The sequence below is a fragment of the Entelurus aequoreus genome, linkage group LG03, assembly GCF_033978785.1.
Source record: "Entelurus aequoreus isolate RoL-2023_Sb linkage group LG03, RoL_Eaeq_v1.1, whole genome shotgun sequence".
In the NCBI taxonomy this organism is placed as follows: domain Eukaryota; kingdom Metazoa; phylum Chordata; class Actinopteri; order Syngnathiformes; family Syngnathidae; genus Entelurus; species Entelurus aequoreus.
Genome location: NC_084733.1, coordinates 78631126 through 78651417, shown reverse-complemented (window position 1 = coordinate 78651417; position 20292 = coordinate 78631126). Strand labels below are relative to the sequence as shown.

Sequence of the window (20292 nt, the reverse complement as noted above, 5' to 3'; positions counted from 1 at the left end):
ACTTCTATTAAAATGTAATAATCACTTATTCTTCTGTTGTTTTGATACTTTACATTAGTTTTGGATAATACCACAAATTTGGGTATCAATCGGATACCAAGTAGTTACAGGATCATACATTAGTCATATTCAAAGTCCTCATGTTTCCAGGGACATATTTCCTGAGTTTATAAACATAATATACATTTCAAAAAACGAAGGATGTTGTGATGCCAAAAAATATGGACGTAATCATAGTAGTATCGACTAGATACGTGCCTGTACTTGATATCATTACAGTGGAGGTCAGGTGTAGATCCACCCATGGTGTTTGTTTACATTGTGATGCCGGTGAGCTACGGTGTGTAGTGAAGCATGTTTAGCTATTCCTCGTCCTGCAGGGATGATACTTGTAAGAAACTTACTTTATTTGTCACCATGGGGGCGAGAATTAGTGATTTAGAAGTAGCTAAAGCACTGCCGACGGCGGATGGACATTAGCCGCTAGCTAGCTAGCCATGTCTTAAAACACCTCTTCCTGAGGGCGTTTTAGTGTTATAACTTCACCTTTATTGTTATTTTTTAACCCAAAATGCGCCTGTTCTCCCTTTTCTGTCTACACACTGTGTTTGCTTGTAAGTACTCTGTGATTGTGTGCCGCTGAACATGCTCCTCTGCTTGTAAACCCGGCAATGTCACGACGTGATGACAACACGGGCGCGAGGGTGGGGCCGCTGGTGATATAGTACCGAAAATTATTCATTAGTATCGCGGTACTATACTAATACCGGTATGCAGTACAACCCTACTTGACACTCAACATGCCTCACGCTAGCTTGCGTTGTGATGAAGTGGACCCCGCGGTCATCGCCCCCCCGAGGCTGCTAATGGGTTGTGTGTTCCTGTGCATGAGTGGGGCACATTGTCACGTTCTTAACTAGCGGCTAATTAAACTCTACAGTCAACACGAAACGAGCGGCCCCCGCTGCAGGATGTCATTAACTAAAAGGGTTAAAGCGTTAGCTCCGTGAGGCAGGGTTGGGCGGAGGGTGCGTCCCCGGTTTTTAAACGGACTAATCCAAATGGGATTCATCAATAAAACGGCGGAATAAAGTCGCGGCACTTAAGGCTCAAAGTAGTGAGGAGAGCGGCCTTGGCTGGCGGCCAGCCAGTAAATTAGAAGATAAGAAATATGATTCCACTGGCACACCGCGGCCCTGCAGCTACTTCCGACCGAGAGCTCGGTTCATAATTGAATTAGTCGCAGCAGAAGAAGCCAAGACAAGATACGGACGCTTGGTGGCAGATCAATAAGGAGACGTGGGAGTGGAGATGCAACATGTGACCGTGCATGTACGACGGTCTCGGGCAAATATGTGAGATCTGTTCTTTTTCACATGCCAGGTGATCATCTGAAGGAAGGGGGGCAGGATGGCGACGCCTCAGTGCAGCTCCAGGCAGAGCAGCTCCCTCTCGTCTTCGCCAAGCAGGCAAGTAGAAAGATCTCAAAACTACGCCGATGTTTTTGGTCAAACTCCAAAAAACTTTACAGATTCCAAAAGAGACAGAAAGAAGTCAGGGTGTAAGTGTTCGTGCGTTTGTGGTCTGGTGATTTCACACACGGTTTATTAAGGGACAGGAAGTATGCCTCGTGTCACGCGTCCACTCAGTAAGACTGCCCAGCGGGAGTCATGGCTAGCAATTAGGGTTACAATGGGGTAATGTCCGATAAACTTCCGTAAAGTTTCCCTAATTAAGTCTAGGGTTACAATGGGGTGAAAAATTTCCGATAATTTTCCTGGAATTTTCCCTACTTAGAGCGAATGTTACAATGGGGTGAAAAATGTCCGATAAATTTCTGTAAAGTTTCCCTACTTAGAGCTAGGGTTACAAAGGGGTAAAATATGTCCAATAAATTTCTGTGAAGTTTTCCTACTTAGAGCTAGGGTTACAATGGGGTGAAAAATGTTCAATACATTTCTGTGAAGTTTTCCTACTTAGAGCTAGGGTTACAACGGGTTGAAAAATGTCCGATAAATTTCTGTAAAGTTTCCCTACTTAGAGCTAGGGTTACAATGGGATGAAAAATGTCCGATAAATTTCTGTTAAGTTTCCTTACTTAGAGCTAGGGTTATAACGGGTTGAAAAATGTCCAATAAGTTTCTGTAAAGTTTCCCTACTTTGAGTTATGGTTACAATGGGGTGAAAAATGTCCGATAAATTTCTGTAAAGTTTCCCTACTTGGAGCTAGGGTTACAATGAGGTAAAATATGTCCAATAAATTTCCGTAAAGTTTCCCTATTTAGAGCTACGTTTACAACGGGGTAAAACATGTCCGATAAATTTCCGCAAAGTTTCCTTACTGAGGTCTAGGGTTACAACGGGGTGAAAATTTTCCGATAAATTTTCGTTCATTTTCCCTACTTAGAGCGAGAGTTACAATAGGGTGAAAAATGTCCGATAAATTTATGTAAAGTTTCCCTACTTAGGTCTAGGGTTACAACGGGGTAAAACATGTCCGATAAATTTCCGCAAAGTTTCCCTACTGAGGTCTAGGGTTACAACGGGGTGAAATATTTCGGATAAATGTCCGTGAAAGTTTTCCCTACTTAGAGCGAGGGTTACAATGGAGTGAAAATTGTCTGATACATTTCTGTTAAGTTCCCCTACTTAGTGCGAGGGTTACAATGGGGTGAAAAATGTCCGATACATTTCTGTAAAGTTTACCTACTTAGGTCTAGGGTTACAATGGGGTAAAACATGTCCGATAGATTTTTGTAGTTTCCCTACTTAGGTCTAGGGTTACAATGCGGTAAAACATGTCCGATAAATTTCCGTAATGTTTCCCTAAACTACTTAGGTCTAGGGTTACAATGGGGTGAAAATTTCCCGATACAATTTCCTGAATTTTCCCTACTTAGAGCGAGTGTTACAATGGGGTGAAAAATGTCCGATAAATTTCTGTAAAGTTTCCCTACTTAGGTCTAGGGTTACAATGGGGTGAAACATTTCTGATAAATTTTCCTGAATTTTCCCTACTTAGAGCGAATGTTACAATGGGGTGAAAAATGTCCGATAAATTTCTGTAATGTTTCCCTATTTAGAGCTAGGTTTACAATGGGGTAAAAAATGTCCAGTAAATTTCCGTTAAGTGTTCATGTTTGTGAATTTTTTCCTTACTCAGAGCAAGGGTTACAATGGAGTGAAAACTGTCTGATACATTTCTGTAAAGTTCCCCTACTTAGAGCTAGGGTTACAATGGAGTGAAAACTGTCTGATACATTTCTGTAAAGTTTCCCTACTTAGAGCTAGGGTTACAATGGGGTGAAAAATGTCCGATAAATTTCTGTAAAGTTTCCCTACTTAGGTCTATGGTTACAATGGGGTAAAACATGTCCGATAAACTTCTGTAAAGTTTCCCTACTTAAAGCTAAGGTTACAATGGGGTGAAAAATGTCCGATACATTTTTCTAAAGTTTCCCTACTGAGGTCTAGTGTTACAACGGGGTGAAAAATTTCCGATAAATTTTCGTGAATTTTCCCTTCTTAGAGCGAGGGTTACAATGGGGTGAAAAATGTCCGATAAATTTATGTAAAGTTTCCCTACTTAGGTCTAGGGTTACAACGGGGTGAAAAATTTCAGATAAATTTCCGTGAATTTTCCCTACTTAGAACAAGGGTTACCATGGGGTGAAAAATGTCCAATACATTTCTGCAAAGTTGCCCTACTTAGAGCTAGGGTTACAATAGGTTGAAAAATGTCCGATAGATTTCTGTAAAGGTTCCCTACTTAGAGCTAGGGTTACAATGGGGTGAAAAATGTCCAATACATTTCCGTAATGTTTCCCTATTTAGAGCTAGGTTTACAACGGGGTAAAACATGTCCGATAATTTTCCGCAAAGTTTCCCTACTGAGGTCTAGGGTTACAACGGGGTGAAAAATTTCCGATAAATTTTCCTGAATTTTCCCTATTTAGAGCGAGGGTTACAATGGAGTGAAAACTGTCCGATACATTTCTGTAAAGTTTCCCTACTTAGGTCTAGGGTTACAATGGGGTGAAACATGTCTGATAAATTAAAACAAGGATGACTTACCAGGATGTACAATATCGCTTATTTTTAGTGAAAAACTGCAATGGAAATGCAGCTAGTGTTAAAAAATAGGGATGTGAATCTGTGGGCACCCAACGGTTCGATCTGATTACGATTCCTGGGGTAACGAATTGGTTCAGAATCGATTCTCAATTAAACAAGATTCTCAATTCAAACCGATTCTCGCAATGTATTATTTGGTATAATAATTATAATGAAACGTTTTTAGAAAAGCTCCTTCTGACTGCATGGCAATGGCCTAAAAATGTATTTATAAAAAAAAAAAATTATAAGCCAATTTAGAATCGCAATTCGGATGTAAGTCGATTTTTTTGTACACCCCTATTAAGCAAACTTTGGTACTAACAATATTGAAACATATAGGTATCAATGTATTTTTTGCATGTTAGTATTGATTTGGTATCAAAGTGTCAACACTTCTGACAACTCATTGCCAAGTTAGAGTTTGAAAACCTGCTTCCGTCGTTAAGGTCTCTTGTTTGGGAACACTTCCTGCTGAAATACATGAACAAAGACAGGTGGATAAGATGAACTCACTCTGCCGCCATTCTTCAGTAGAGATGGAGAACAATATCATATTTAATGATTTTGTATTATTTTAATTTTAGACTTTCTTTCTTGACAGCACTAAAAAAACATTTACCGCTGTTTAGCTAAGCATTTTTTGTTTCTTACTAAACACGAACATGACCTTAAAATCGAGGTACACCCTGTAATCATCAGTAATGGCCTAATTCCACCGTCTGACACAAAACTGCTGCTTGGAATCTGTCAGTACTTTACCACTCTGACAAACATCACAGTCGTCACAAACCCACCACGCCACCCTGACGCCACACTGATAATAACAGCTGTCGCGGCGGGAAATAACCGACTGATTTCATCCGTACGAAAACCTCGAAGCGTTCATCCCACTTTGACCCCTATCTTCCTCTGGTAATGTGACTGCGGCGTGAGAGATGAGCACATGACTGTCACAGCAGCAAAGATGAGGTTTCCAGAAGCGTCCAAATCGCCCGAACAAAACACAGCCGGTAGTGATAACACCGGTTAGAGTTTGGGTGGAGTGTCTTTTGTGTACACATGACAGATAATAGCTTGCCAATAAATTGGTCTCTCAGTTATGGTCTGAAATTAAAAGTTTAACCCTAAAGATGTTGTAAATACACTCAAAACAGTTTGCTCAATGCATACCAAACCATGGAACTTTCACAACTAAAAAGTTATGTGTCTTCCAGTTTTTGGATATAACATCCTTAAGGGTGTCTTAGAATTGTTGCTTATTCATTGACTGGATTCGAGTATCAACCTTGCAGTCGAATCTTTGTGTAACCGAGGTCAGCCAGTGTGTACGTCAGTAAACCTCACTCCCCGACGACTTTAAAGTTAAAGTTAAAGTACCAATGATTGTCACACACACAGTAGGTGTGGTGAAATTTGTCCTCTGCATTTGACCCATCCCCTTGTTCATTTTTATAGTCTTTGGTATGACTCGGCCTGGGTTTGAACTCACGACCTACCGATCTCAGGGCGGACACTCTAACCCAGGGGTCACCAACCTTTTTGAAACCAAGGGCTACTTCTTGGGTACTGATTAATGCGAAGGGCTACCAGTTAGATACACACTTAAATAAATTGCCAGAAGTAGCCAATTTGCTCAATTTACCTTTAACTCTGTTATTATTAATAATTAATTATATTTATCTTTGTGGAAACACTGATCATTTTAATGATTTCTCACAATAAATATATATAGAAACAGATAAATATCAATATGCAACACTTTATTTTTATATTTTCTCTAAGTGCACATTTTTCAAATTGAACATTTTCAAATGATCACTTCTAAGACAGTCTTGTGAAATCACAATATCCCATTTTAACTAGCTAGCCACTAACATTTTTTAACAAATCATGAATTACTTTGCACCATGTTTGTACAAATAATAACTCATGTAAAATACAAAAGTAAACTCTCAAATTTTTAAATCATGTCACACTTTGAACTGGACACCAAATCTGTTATCTGTTTCTTTGTCAGTTAGTGGGAAGCCTGGCATTGCATGCTGTTAACTAGTGTGTTGTACTCTGGTGTGTAACTTGACACTGCAACTCTGAGTGAGTCTTGCAGATGTGCATCAGTGAGGCGTGTTCTGTGTTTGTTCTTGATGAAGTTCATGTCAGAAAAGGCTGATTCACAAAGATAAGATTTTTCCTCATTGTTTGCGGAACCTTCTTAATCTTTTGGACATATTTTCACAGCAATCTGGCCTTAAGCTTAATTATGATAAATGTAAAATGTTAAGGATCGGAAATCTAAAGGGAACGTCCTTTCGAATGGAATGCAAAGTGCCTGTTTTGTGGACCGATGGACCAGTTAACATACTTGGTGTTGTTGTCCCAGAAAATATGGAAGATCTAGGCTCAGTAAATTATGATAATTGACTAAGAAAGCTGGACAAAATTATGCAATTATGGAAAGGGGAATCCCTAACCTTGTATGGTAAAATGTCTATTGCCAACTCGTTAATTATTCTTCAATTTATTTATTTGTTTTTGTCATTACCAGCTCCATCACAAAACTTTTTTAAGATTTATGAGCAGAGGGTCTTCGATTTTGTCTGGAACGACAAACCAGAAAAGATTAAAAGAAAGGTTTTGTACAAAGAGTATGAATATGGGGGCCTGGAACTTCTCAATCTTGAAGCTATGTGTCTGTCTTTAAAAGCATCAATTGTTCCAAAGATGTATTTAAACATTGAGTGGTACACAAATGTCCTGTTGGACAAAAAACATGTACTGTATCAAAAGAAATTGTATCCTTTTTTACAAGTGATCCCCTCTCAGAGAGTCTGCTGGGAAACATGGCGGGGTTCATAAAGGAAACAATCCACTCATAGTGATGTTTTCAATTTTATGTGCCAGAAAAAAGAGACGATATTTTGCAGCAGTTAATATGGATGAACTCTAATATTGTAATAGATGGAAAGCCTTTCTTTTGGAAAAATATGTTTGAAAGAGGAATCATTTTTGTCAATGATATTATCAATGAGAATGGTAAAATTATGAAGTATGATGAATTTAGAGCTATGTATGGTGATGCTTGCTCAAGCTTTTCATTTTATCAACTAACTGGAGTAATTGGGAAAAGATGGAAACAAATAATTAATTATGGAACTACTAAATTATTAGTTTGTAAACCTCTAATAAGAAATTCTAGTTGGCAAAAAGGAACTAAAATAAATAGAAAAATATATAATTTTTATTTAATAAAGAAATCTTTGAAGGCTGCCTCATACAACACAAATGGAAAATGGGAGGACTTTTTTGACTGCCCGTTGCCATGGGATGCCATATTCAAACTAATCTATAAAACCACTATCGATGTGCAAAATCGTTATTTTCAAATTAAAATTATTTATAACTTCTTACCCACAGGGAAAATGTTAAAATTATGGAATATGACAAAGTCAGATGATTGCCGATTTTGTTGTCAGGAGCCTGAATCCACCCTGCATTTGTTTTGGTATTGTCATATTGTGTCTTTGTTTTGGGTGCAAGTTGAAAAAATGTGTTTAAGGATTGGTTTGTTTATGAAGCTTAATGTGGTTTCTGTTATTTTAGGAGAGTTCATTGACAATCATGATTTACCGGTAGTCAATTTAATTATAGTACTCGGTAAAATGTTTATTTTTAAGGCCAAAAACAGATATTCACTTAGTATTACTTTCTTTAAAACATTTATTCAGTATTTTCTAATTTTAGAAAGTTACATGGTTGAAAACGATAATGATGCCAAAAAACATTAAAAAAAAGATGAGAAGTCCTCAAAGGCTTATTTTGAAAGTATAATTATGTTTATAGATTATATGATATCTGTTGTTGTGTTCCCTAATTTGAGTGACCTGGACATAATCTGGACTGTACATAAATGCTTATTTTGAAAATGTAATTTTGTTTATAAATTATATGCAATCTGTTGTGTTCCCTAATTTTTTTCTGTGTACATGAATGAAGGTGTGTGTTGCTGAGTCCGACTTGGACATTATCTGGACTGGGCCTGGTTTAAAAAACCCTTTAAACAAATCAAATTTCATTGACAAACTGGTCTGTTGAAGATAAGGCCCTTTTAAAAAAAAATAAAATAAAATAAGATAAATAAATAAAAAACATTTTCTTGGATAAAAAAGAAAGTAAAACAATATAAAAATAATTACATAAAAAATAGTAATTAATGAAAATGTTAGTGGACCAGCAGCCTATACAATCATGTGTGCTTCAGGGACTGTGTCCCTTGCAGATGTGTTGGCTATGTTGTGGGAACCAGAATATTGGTAGCAGAAAGAAATAACCCCTTTTGTGTGAGTGGGTGTGGATGAGTGTGCATGGGGGAGGTTGTTTGGGTTGATGCCCTGATTGAAAGTGTATCTTGTGTTTTTTCTATGTAGATTTAATTTAAAAAAAAAAAAATTATATATATATATATATATATATATATATATATATATATATATATATATATATATATATATATATATATATATATATATATATATATATATATATATATATATATATATTTTTTTTTAATAATTAAAAAAAAAATTTTTTTTTTTTTTAGAACAGGCCCGCAGGCGACTCATCTGGTCCTTACGGGCGACCTGGTGCCCGCGGGCACCGCGTTGGTGACCCCTGCTCTAACCACTAGGCCACTGAGTAGGGCAATGGTAGCTCTCAGGTGCCAGCCCGGGCTTTTAGCACAGTAGTCAGAATGCTCGCCTCCCTGGTAAAGGCAGGGATCGAACCACGTAGGTTACATTTGGACTTTGAACCCCCCACTAAACTTGGGCTGATAGTCAATAGGTCAATTATTCGAACCATACATTGCTTACTTGGTATGGTATGCTCTTTATTGCCATTGCACAAGTATAACGGAATTTCATTTTCACCATAAACCCGTTCAAGATTAGACAAACATTGTACAGGGAGACGGAACAGGAACGGCGACGGGTCGCCACTTACGGCGCCCCGTAAAAGGTGGAGGAAAAGGTAGACGCTGGGGGCGGGTGAATAAAAAAAAAGTCGATCTCAGACTGGGCTCCTGTGGGGTGAGGGGGCACAGACTGGGGCCGAGAAAAAAACCTGCACATATACACAGGTTGACACAGAAACCACCAGACTTGCAACAGGAAGAGGGCAGGCCAGCTACTAGGGGCGCTACTCCATTTTCCGTCATACCCTGTAGGGTGAAGCAGAGGCAAAGCCTTAGAGTTGGGGTGGGGGTACTTTGTCTCTCGTTTCAAACATGGAGAAAGAGGTCCTACTCCGTGAGGTCCTACTCCGTACTCCACAAACTGGATAGGCAATATGAGCCCATCAACACAGACAAACAGCGAGAACGCCATGACGACCTAGATTTTTAAACCGGGGGGAAAAAAGTACTTTAAGATGTTCCATGTTTATTTAAAGTACATTTTTGGTAACAGAAAACTAGTCTTATTTAATTTTTTTGTTTATTTATTTACGAAGGTAAACAGTGATGCAGTCACTGTACCGGTCTGTCGCGGTGAAGAGGAAGCTCTTAATTTATTGGTCAGACTATGAGCCTACCCTCACCTATGGTCACGAGCTCTGGATAATGACCGAAAGGACAAGATCGCGAATACAAGCGGCAGAAATTATTTTTTTCCGCAGGATGTCGGGGATCACCCTCAGAGATAGGGTGAGGAGCTCTGTCATCCGGGAGAGGCTCAGAGTAGAGCCGCTGCTCCTTCACATCGAGAGGAGCGAGCTGAGGCGGCTCGAGCATCTAGTACGGATGCCTCCTGGACACCTCCCAGGTGAGGTGCTTTGGGCATGTCCAGCCGGGAGGAGGCCTGGTGGGCAGAACTCGGACAAACTGGAGAGACTATGTCTCAAAGCTGGCCTGGGAATGCCTCGGTCTGTCCTCCCGGTGGAACTACGGGAGGTGGCCGGGGACAGGGAAGTCTGGGCATGTCTGCTTGGACTGCTGCCCCCGCGACCCGGACTTGGATAAGCGGCGGAAAAATGGATGGATGGATTGTAAAGAATTCTACAGTACTGAAAAACAAACGTTGAAACCCTTTTAAATGATTGCTTGCATTATCCTATATATTATGATTACATTTGTACTTAATATGCGATGAGGTGGCAACTTGTCCAGGGTGTACCCCGCCTTCCGCCTGATTGCAGCTGAGATAGGCTCCAGCACCCTCCGAGACTTAGAAGGGGACAAGCGGTAAAAAATAGATGGATGGATAGTACTTAATTTGGTGAAAAATAATGCTGACAATAACATTGTTTGTCAGTAATAATTTGTGGGAACATTTGTTGTGGCCCCATGGGACATAGACAAGTTGAGACTGACAACGGTATTGAGTCTTCCGCACGGAAACCTTGTTACGACGTTTACCGTTACTTTCGGACTATAAGGCGCACTTAAAATCCTTTCATTTTCTCAAAAATCGTCAGTGCGCCTTATAACCCGGTGCACCTAATGTAGGGAATCATTCTGGTTGTGCTTACCGACCTCCAAGCAATTTTATTTGGTACATGGTATAATGATAAGTGTGACCAGTAGATGGCAGTCACACATAAGAGATACGTGTGGACTGCAATATGACGCCAGTAAACAACACCAAAACTTTAAATGTTCCATTTGAAAATAAAGAACATTACACACGGCACTCCAAAATCTGTCAAAATGTTCTAGTATGACTTTGAAGCGGCACCGCTTGATGGATTGTCGGCCCATTACGGCTACCATGGTCAGAGGTACAAGTATTACTATGGTGTGTGTATAAGGACCGCAAAATGGCACCCATTAGCAGACATATTAGACATTAGACAAACTTTAATGATCCACAAGGGAAATTGTTCCACACAGTAGCTCAGTTACAATGATGGAAAGTGTAAGGATGGAAAGGACAATGCAGGTATAAATAGACTAAATATAGCGATATAAAATATAACATATATACGTAATATTTACATAATATATGTACAGTATATTATATATACTGATATATTATATTTAGGGCTGCAACAACTAATCGATTAAATCGATTAAAATCGATTATAAAAATAGTTGCCGATTAATTTAGTCATCGATTCGTTGGATCTATGCTATGCGCATGCGCAGAGGCTTTTTTAAAAAAAAAAATTTTTTTTTAATTTTTTTAATTTTTTTTTCAAATAAACCTTTATTTATAAACTGCAACATGTACAAACAGCTGAGAAAAAAATAATCAAAATAAGTATGGTGCCAGTATGCTGGGTTTTTTTCATTAAAATACTGGAAAGGATAGAAATGTAGTTTGTCTCTTTTATCCGATTATTAATCGATTAATCGAAGTAATAATCGACAGATTAATCCATTATCAAATTAATCGTTAGTGGCAGCCCTAATTATATTATGTGTATAACATATATACAATATATAACAATTACCATGTACAATATTACAGTGTATGTGACAGCTGCAGCTAAAAATAGAGAGTAAATCCAGCAGAAAATAGACATTAAAAACAAAGAGAAGTAGCTAACATGGAAGGTGTCAGGTAATAGACAGATATCATCTATTGCTGTATAGCGAATGATTATACAGCTGGATGGAGTGCGGAATGAAGGAGTTCTTGAATCAAACACTGTGGGAACGAAGCTGAAGGAGCCTGTTGGAGTATGAACTCCACTGTCCCTCAATTGTCTGGTGGAGTGGGTGGGCAGGATCTGGCGTTTTGTTTCACAATATTATGCAAAACCAACTTTTCTTACCTTCTCGTACCTGAGCCCATGAAAATTTGCGCACATCCGCCAGTGTAGTCCGTCACGACGCCATAGGCAATAAGCTTCTTCTTTTTCACTATCTTCTTGTTATGGGGCATTTACTCTCTGCTGTTGCCATTTCTAATATAAAGTAGCGTAAAGTTCTAACTTATATCTCGCTATGGAAGCGCTAAAAACTACCAGTGTAGTGGGTTTACATAATTCACCCACGGAACTTTAGTTATTAGAGAGTTCCGGTCGGATGTTTTTTCACGGGACACATTTCCTGGCGTTGTTGCACTAGAGAGCCACGGATGAGAAGATGCTGCTCTGTTATTGATTTAAAGGCCTACTGAAATGAGATTTTCTTATTTAAACGGGGATAGCAGGTCCATTCTATGTGTGATACTTGATCATTTCGCGATATTGCCATATTTTTGCTGGAAGGATTTAGTAGAGAACATCGACGATAAAGTTCGCAACTTTTGGTCGCTGATAAAAAAGCCTTGCCTGTACCAGAAGTAGCGTGACGTCACCAGTTGTGGAGCGCCTCACATCTGCACATTGTTTACAATCATGGCCACAAGCAGCGAGAGCGATTCGGACCGAGAAAGCGACGATTTCCCCATTAATTTGAGCGAGGATGAAAGATTTGTGGATGAGGAAAGTGAGAGTGAAGGACTAGAGGGCAGTGGAAGCGATTCAGATAGGGAAGATGCTGTGAGAGGCGGGTGGGACCTGATATTCAGCTGGGAATGACTAAAACAGTAAATAAACACAAGACATATTTATACTCTATTAGCCACAACACAACCAGGCTTATATTTAATATGCCACAAATGAATCCCAAATAACAAACACCTTCCCCCTCCCGTCCATATAACCCGCCAATACAAATCAAACACCCGCACAACACACTCAATCCCACAGCCCAAAGTACCGTTCACCTCCCCAAAGTTCATACATCAAATATATTTCCCCAAAGTTACGTACGTGACATGCACATAGCAGCACGCATGTACGGGCAAGCGATCAAATGTTTGGAAGCCGCAGCTGCGCACTCACGGTACCGCGTATCCAACTCAAAGTCCTCCTGGTAAGAGTCTCTGTTGTCCCATCTCCACAAGCATGCGTATCCAACTCAAAGTCCTCCTGGTAAGAGTCTATGTTGTCCCAGTTCTCCACAGGCCAATGGTAAAGCTTGACTGTCATCGTTCGGGAATGTAAACAATGAAACGCCGGCTACGACGTAGCCGCTACGTGTTTGTGTTGCTGCAGCTGGCCGCTAATACACCGCTTCCCACCTACAGCTTTCTTCTTTGCTATCTCCATTGTTCATTAAACAAATTGCAAAAGATTCACCAACACAGATGTCCAGAATACTGTGGAATTTTGTGATGAAAACAGATGACTTAATAGCTGGCCAGAATGCTGTCCCAAAATGTCCGCTACAATCCGTGATGTCACGCGCAAACGTCATCATACCGAGACGTTTTCAGCAGGATATTTCGCAGGAAATTTAAAATTGCACTTTACTAATCTAACCCGGTCGTATTGGCATGTGTTGCAATGTTAAGATTTCATCATTGATATATAAACTATCAGACTGCGTGGTCGGTAGTAGTGGGTTTCAGTAGGCCTTTAAAGTAAAAAGTAAAGTAAAGTCTGAATGTCATTAAAACAGTTAGCGGTACAACAAAGATGACGGGGAGAAGACGCTGTCGAAGTGGAGGCACGTAAATAAGACCGCTCACAAAACGGCGCATCCTGAAGCGACTGTCAGAAAGCGGCTTGAAGATGATCTGCAAAACATAATCTGTGCAACATTTTGAGCAAATAACCACCATTACATGTTATGTAGTCCACAAGGAAATGCCTAAAATTTAGAAAAATATCATAATATTACCCTTTTAATGCGCCTTTTGTATAAAAAAAGACCTGAATAGACCCGCTCATCGGCAGTGCGCATTATAATCCGGTCCAGAAAATACGGTACTTATTCTCGATAGTGAAGTTTGATCGTCTTCTCGACCTCACTAAACTAGCAAGTTTCCGCCGTGTTTATTTGTTTATGAGTGGTTTAGCCTTTTTGAGGTGGAAAAAGTCCCAAATGAGATCTGTGTATTCACGGGGATCCTTTTTAGCTGTGCTCTTGCTGGCATACCAAAAACATTACTAACGTACCAGGTTTGACTATAAAAAATCCCTTGTCAAAGACCGCCCTGGATTTTTTTTTTGATCCACAAGAAGGATTTCCTGTTGATTGGAACCAGAACCAGGCATGTCGTGTGATGCATTGGGACAGTTACATGTAACCAGATGAGTGTCCAGTTGAAGGAAGACCGGAACAAATGACAACAAGAATCACATTTAGAACACGTTGAGTCTGAAATGGACTGTTTTGGAGTTTCGGTCCAATCTGGCTGCGCTTTTAAAGTCTGCTTGTAACATCTGGCTGTCATGTGTCTGCCCTTTGCCGAGTGGGTCCAAATGGACTAGCAGGAGAACACAGTGTCCAGTTTCCACGTGGAGCCACAGGAGGAGCACGGGTGCGACCTTTGGGCATGACACATTCAAAGCGGACTTGTACATTTCGATGTACAATTCTTTTACAAGTGTGCTTTTACCGTTCACACAGCTCAGGTGGTGCAGATTTCATGAACTTTTAAGTCGCGGGTTCACAAGCTTTCTCTGCATACAGAAAAATAAAGTATGTGGCGTATAATTTAGACCGGTGGTTTTTGAACTTTTTGACTTGAGGGCCGCATTAGGCTAAAACATGTTGGTGTACATATTATGTTAATGGATTTATAATGAATATAATTGGATATTAGGAGTATGTGAAAGTTGGACTGCTACCTTGTTTACTTCTGTGAAGACCTCCTTAAAGTTTTGTAATCAATCAGAAATCTCAAGCAGCTGAAATGCGCCAAATATAGATAAAAGTGTGGAGAGACTGCTTTTACATTTTTCCCATCATGCACTCTAATGGATTTAAATGGGTGTAATTTAGAATTGTTTTTATGGTGTTTGAATGTTTTTTTTAATAATATCCTCAAAGTTCAGTGAACAGATTGTGTTATGTGTGGCGATGTGTATTAAACTTTATGTTAGTTGCATTTTTTTTGCACCATGACTAGGGAAGGTTGTTTGGATTGTGGCATACAATTAAATGATGTGCTTTTACGCTATAAAAAAATAATCAAGGGCCATTGATCTGATTTACTGGATTTATTTGGGTGTAATTTAGATTTTTTGTTTAATGGTGTTTGGATGTTTTTTTTATATAATATCCTCAAAGTTCAGTGAGCAGACTGTGTTATGTGTGACCATGTGTGTTGACCTTAATGTTAGTTGCATTTATTTTTGCACCATGACTAGGGAAGGTTGTTTGGATTGTGGCATTTAAGTAAATTATGTGCTATTACATCAAAATAAATTCAAGGGTTATTGATCTGATGTGCTGGATTTTAATAGGTGTAATTTTGAAAACATTTTTTATGGTGTTTGGGTGTTTTTTTTAATAATATCCTCAAAGTTCAGTGAGCAGATTGTGTTATGTGTGACCATGTGTGTCGACCTTTATGCCATGTGTGTTGACCTTTATGTTGGTTGCATTTTTTTTATTGCACCATGACTAGGGAAGGTTGTTTGGATTATGGCCTATAAGTAAATTATGTGCTATTACATCAAAATAAATTCAAGGGTTATTGATCTGATGTGCTGGATTTTAACAGGTGTAATTTTGAAAACATTTTTATGGTGTTTGGGTGTTTTTTTAAAATATAATATCCTCAAAGTTCAGTGAGCAGATTGTGTTATGTGTGACCATGTGTGTTGACCTTTATGTTAGTTGCATTTTTTTTTTTTCACCATGACTAGGGAAGGTTGTTTGGATTGTGGCGTATAAGTCAATTATGTGCTTTTACACCAAAATAAATTCAAGGGTCATTGATCTGATTTACTGGATTTAAAAGGGTGTAATTAAAAAATGTTTTAATGGTGTTTGGATGTTTTTTTTAATAATATCCTCAAAGTTCAGTGAGCAGATTGTGTTGACCTTTATGTTAGTTGCATTTTTTTGCACCATGACTAGGGAAGGTTGTTTGGATTATGGCATATAAGTAAATGATGTGCTATATTACGCCAATGTAAATACAAGGGTCATTGATCTGATTTACGCCCATTGTCCACAAGATGGCAGAGATTGCCCGGTATTTTAGATTGTGATGCTTTAATGAAGTCCTGGCATCTCGTGGGCCGTAGTTTGGACACCCCTGATTTAGACCAAAGTGTACACACTTTTTTCTGAAGGCAAGCTACTTATCTAATGACCAAGTCGAAGTGATTTACCACATAAATATGTATATAAAGACACATATACTGTTTATAATGCATGTTAAAGGGGTCATATTATGATTTTTTTTCTGCATTTAAAACACTTTATTGTGGTTTAAATAACAAGTAACGGTGGTTCTTTGGTTAAAATTTAACATAGATTTAGTTTTACAGACCTTCTTAAAGCCACTTTCTGACCTTGTCTTCAGGATTTTGCTGTTAGGTGGGCGGCCTTATTTACGTGCCAAAGTCCTCCAATACAACGTTGGACTACAACTGGATAAAATAGCGGACAAAGTTTTAAAGTAAACCTCTATCATATATGGAGATATAGCCGCTGACGTAACTAAGGCAACATACGTTACTTGAGTCTGTAATTCTAAACTAAGAGTTTGGAGAAAGTACGAAGGAAGGCAAGATTGTTTCATACATATCTCCGCCAGGCCTCCGTGGTTTTGGGTTCACATTTTTGGGGCTTATGCAGACCCCAAATACACAAAAACAGGTAGGAAAAGTTGGTTTTGCATAATAGGAGCCCTTTAATGGAAAATGCAGATACGTGTAGCAGTGCTTTAATTGTGAAGACTGGAACGCTGCAGTTGGTTTTTGAACTCTTGATAGCTTGTGATGTGTTGCAGAGAGAGGCTGTGTTGTAATAAAACAAATTTCTGAAATTTCTTAATAATGTGCACCCCCGTTTTATACATTCTTCAACTTTTGTTTACGTAAGTACATGCGAGAACGAAAGCAATGACAGTCATAATATGCGATGTAGTTGAATATATTTATAGTACCAGTAGAATGGAAAAACAAGTTGCTTCTGTATTGACGCTATTATCATATATATCTGATTTATGACACCAAAAGACTTTCAAAGTTTACGAGTAAAAAGTATCAATCTCACAGAGTCATTTTGAGAATTAACCAGCAAGCCAATCACGTGATCCGTGACGTAGAGGAGGAACCACAGATCCCTTCCCCATCAACAACAATACTAATCAAGCAGATTTTGTGAGAGCCAACAACGATTACTTTGGGAAAATTATAATCCAAAAATGTATATTTCTGAGGCCGAACACAAAGAGGATGAGCAATACGTTTTAGAAGCCGAGTACTAAATGAATGCAGCTTCATTGTGACACTATAGCATCAGGTGCTAAACATACAAACTAACCATATTAAACCATAATAAAACAAACACTTAGTGGAATATTTCCACTCTTGCTGGGATGCTCACATAATTCCATCTGGACAAAGATTCAATCGCAATCCTCACGAAGGGTTACAAAAAGTTGCAGCAACTAGGGTCTTTTTCGCCAACTCGCGGGACGTGAAAGTGGACCAGCCTGTCGGTCCATAGCCACATTTGTCCACTAGCAGGTGAGAGATGCATGAATTATAATCTAGAATTTACTTGAGACGAAGCAGAAGCAGCCGCCAGCTCAGTGTGTCAACAATAGCATTGTAAGCTAGCATTAGCTCACTGCGATCAATGCGCCGCTAAAATAGTCTGTCTGTGTTAGCACTTATAATAACAATAACACTCACATTTGGTTAATTTTCAGGTCATGACATGTTAATAGAGAATAGTTGGCGCTTTCTGGATGTTTTTAGAAAGTATAATGAGCACAACAGAGGAACCTCCATCTGTTGACTGAATAGTTAGCTAATTATTTACGATTTCGAATGCATAAAAAAAGACAAGCATATGTGTTCATGTCTTACATAATTGTGAATGATTAACAACACATCTCTTTCAAATGTTTGACTGATCTGATGACATAGTCCGAGTGCAGAAGCGTTCCTCCAGTGACGTCATCTGACCCTGAATCTACAGGAATATTCAAAATTGGCGATTTTGTGATGTTTATCGGTATTTTCACATACTTTGCAGATTGTAAATACAATTGGAAATGGTTCAATTGATACATTGAAACACAATGAAGCATATAAAGTCAGCTTGTTTTTCCACTCTACTGCTACTTTAACTCAGATTTGTGTTGCAAGTGACAAAGGAAATAAATGGTACCTTGGTTTTTGCTTGATCCATTTTTAGGAATTAAATGTCGCCAAAATGTTGCCCCAGTTTTTGTATGTGGTCAGCCATCGGGTATGAGACATTAACATGAGCTGTGGGCCTCAAACCGGCCCCGGCCGGACTCTGGTCGCACCCAAACCCACAATGTTGTGTAAGTGTGTGTGTTCTTGTATTTCTATCTTTCCTGAGACGTCAACATGGAATTGTACCTTTTAATATGAGGACCGGTGAACAAGTTAGGAAAACTATTGCATCTAATAGAAAATGTCTCATTTTCACCCCTGGTGGTGAAGTCTATCAAAATGAGGGTGGTCCCAAAAAGGAGGGATTTTTCAAATTGACTGTGTGTCGGTTTTAAAAGTGCTCCCCCTGTGGTCAATATATGAAATAACAAGTGTGTGTAACAATTTGAAGTGTGCCCCCTTTTGTCAACATATGTAATAACAAGTGTAAAAAATAGCAAATGTATAATGCTGTAATAACTTGAAATAAATAAGGAAGATTAAAAAACATTTACAAACAAAAAATAAAAATACATTAACTAAAATCTGTCTTTTTCTCGCAGTGTCGACTTTTTTCTTATAAAATTGGGAACAATTTCTCATATTCTTTCTGTTTCTGTAATAATGCAACATTTTCTCGTAAAATTATTACTTTTTTAATGTAAAATTATTACTTTTTAATGCAAAATGGTGACATTTGTCATGTACAATTCTGAATTGTATCACAATATTGCCAATGTAAAAAAGTGAAATATTTTGAGTGAAATGATGACTTTTGTCATAATTTTGCCAAGTGAAACTCCGATTATTATTACAATATTGCCAAAAATGTTACATTTTCTTATAAAATTGTGACTTTTTTGAGTAAAATTACGACTCTTTTCATGAAATTGCCAACAATTTAACCTTTTCTTGTAAAATTTAACTGTTGAGTAAAATTCCAACTTTTATCGTAACATCGCACAAATGTTCAGTTTTTCTTGTAAAATTTTGACTTGCGTTGAGTAAAATTACGACTTTTTGTAAAAATGCCCAAATTCTAAGTTTTACTTGTGAAATTGGGACCTTTTTGTTGTGAAATTCCAACTCATTTTTCACAACAAGCTTTTTTATATTTGCATTGTATGTATATATTATTATTGTTGTAAATACGAATCTGTATATATCTAGAAAGGGTGGTCCGAAAGAGGTAGGCATTTGTCGGACGTCTCAAGAAGGTAAAAAATACAAGAATGTGTGTGTGTGTGTGTATGTGTGTGTGTGTGTGCTTGTAGTGCCTTCTGCCCATATGTCCATCTCTTTTTCCGTGGTCTTTTTAAAAGCTTTTCCATGCAGCGATGACAAAACACATCCTACACGAGAGTGACGAGTTGCTTCCTTTATCCATTCTGACAAATTACTTTTTTCATTTTAAAATAGCAGTAGAGTGGAAAAACAAGTTTACTTCATATGCTTGTGTGTTTCATTGTATCCATTAAACCATATAGCCAATTGTATTTAAGACCCGTAAAGTATGTGAAAACACTGTCTATACATCACAAAATGCCACAAATTCAGTCAGCCATTTTGAATATTCCGCTCCGAATACCTTCAGTTATTTTCGGAGATTGACATCGCTGTAGTAACGCGTCTGCACTCTGACCATATTATTAGAGCAGTCATACTGGAAATACGCAAACATTGTATAGAGATGTTCTGTTTATCATTCACAATCTTTATGTAAGACTGGAACACATACGTTTGGGTTTTTTATGCGTTCGAAATCGTAAATAAATAGCTAACAGTTGAGTCAACAGATGGAGGTTCCTCAGTTGGGCTCATTAAACTCTCTAAAAACATCCAGAAACTGCCAACAATACTCCATTTACATGTCATGACCTAAAAATTCACCAAATATGAGTGATAATGTTATTACTAGCGCTAACGCAGACGGACTATTTTGCCGGCACATTGATAGCAGTGCGCTAATGCTAGCTTACGCTGCTATTGTCGACACACTTCTGCTTCGTCTCAAACTTGCCAAAAGTCAATTCTAGA

General features: G+C 38.4%; 1 protein-coding gene across 1 annotated transcript in view; it reads left to right on the top strand.

Annotated features, from left to right (window-relative positions):
* The window catches only part of LOC133646907 (protein inscuteable homolog), a 104241-nt gene that overhangs the window by 26117 nt on the left and 57832 nt on the right, over positions 1-20292 (top strand). Inside the window, 1 exon segment of the mRNA XM_062042825.1 lies at positions 1384-1469. Within this exon segment, the coding sequence (XP_061898809.1) occupies positions 1411-1469 (59 nt within the window). The 5' untranslated portion in view covers positions 1384-1410.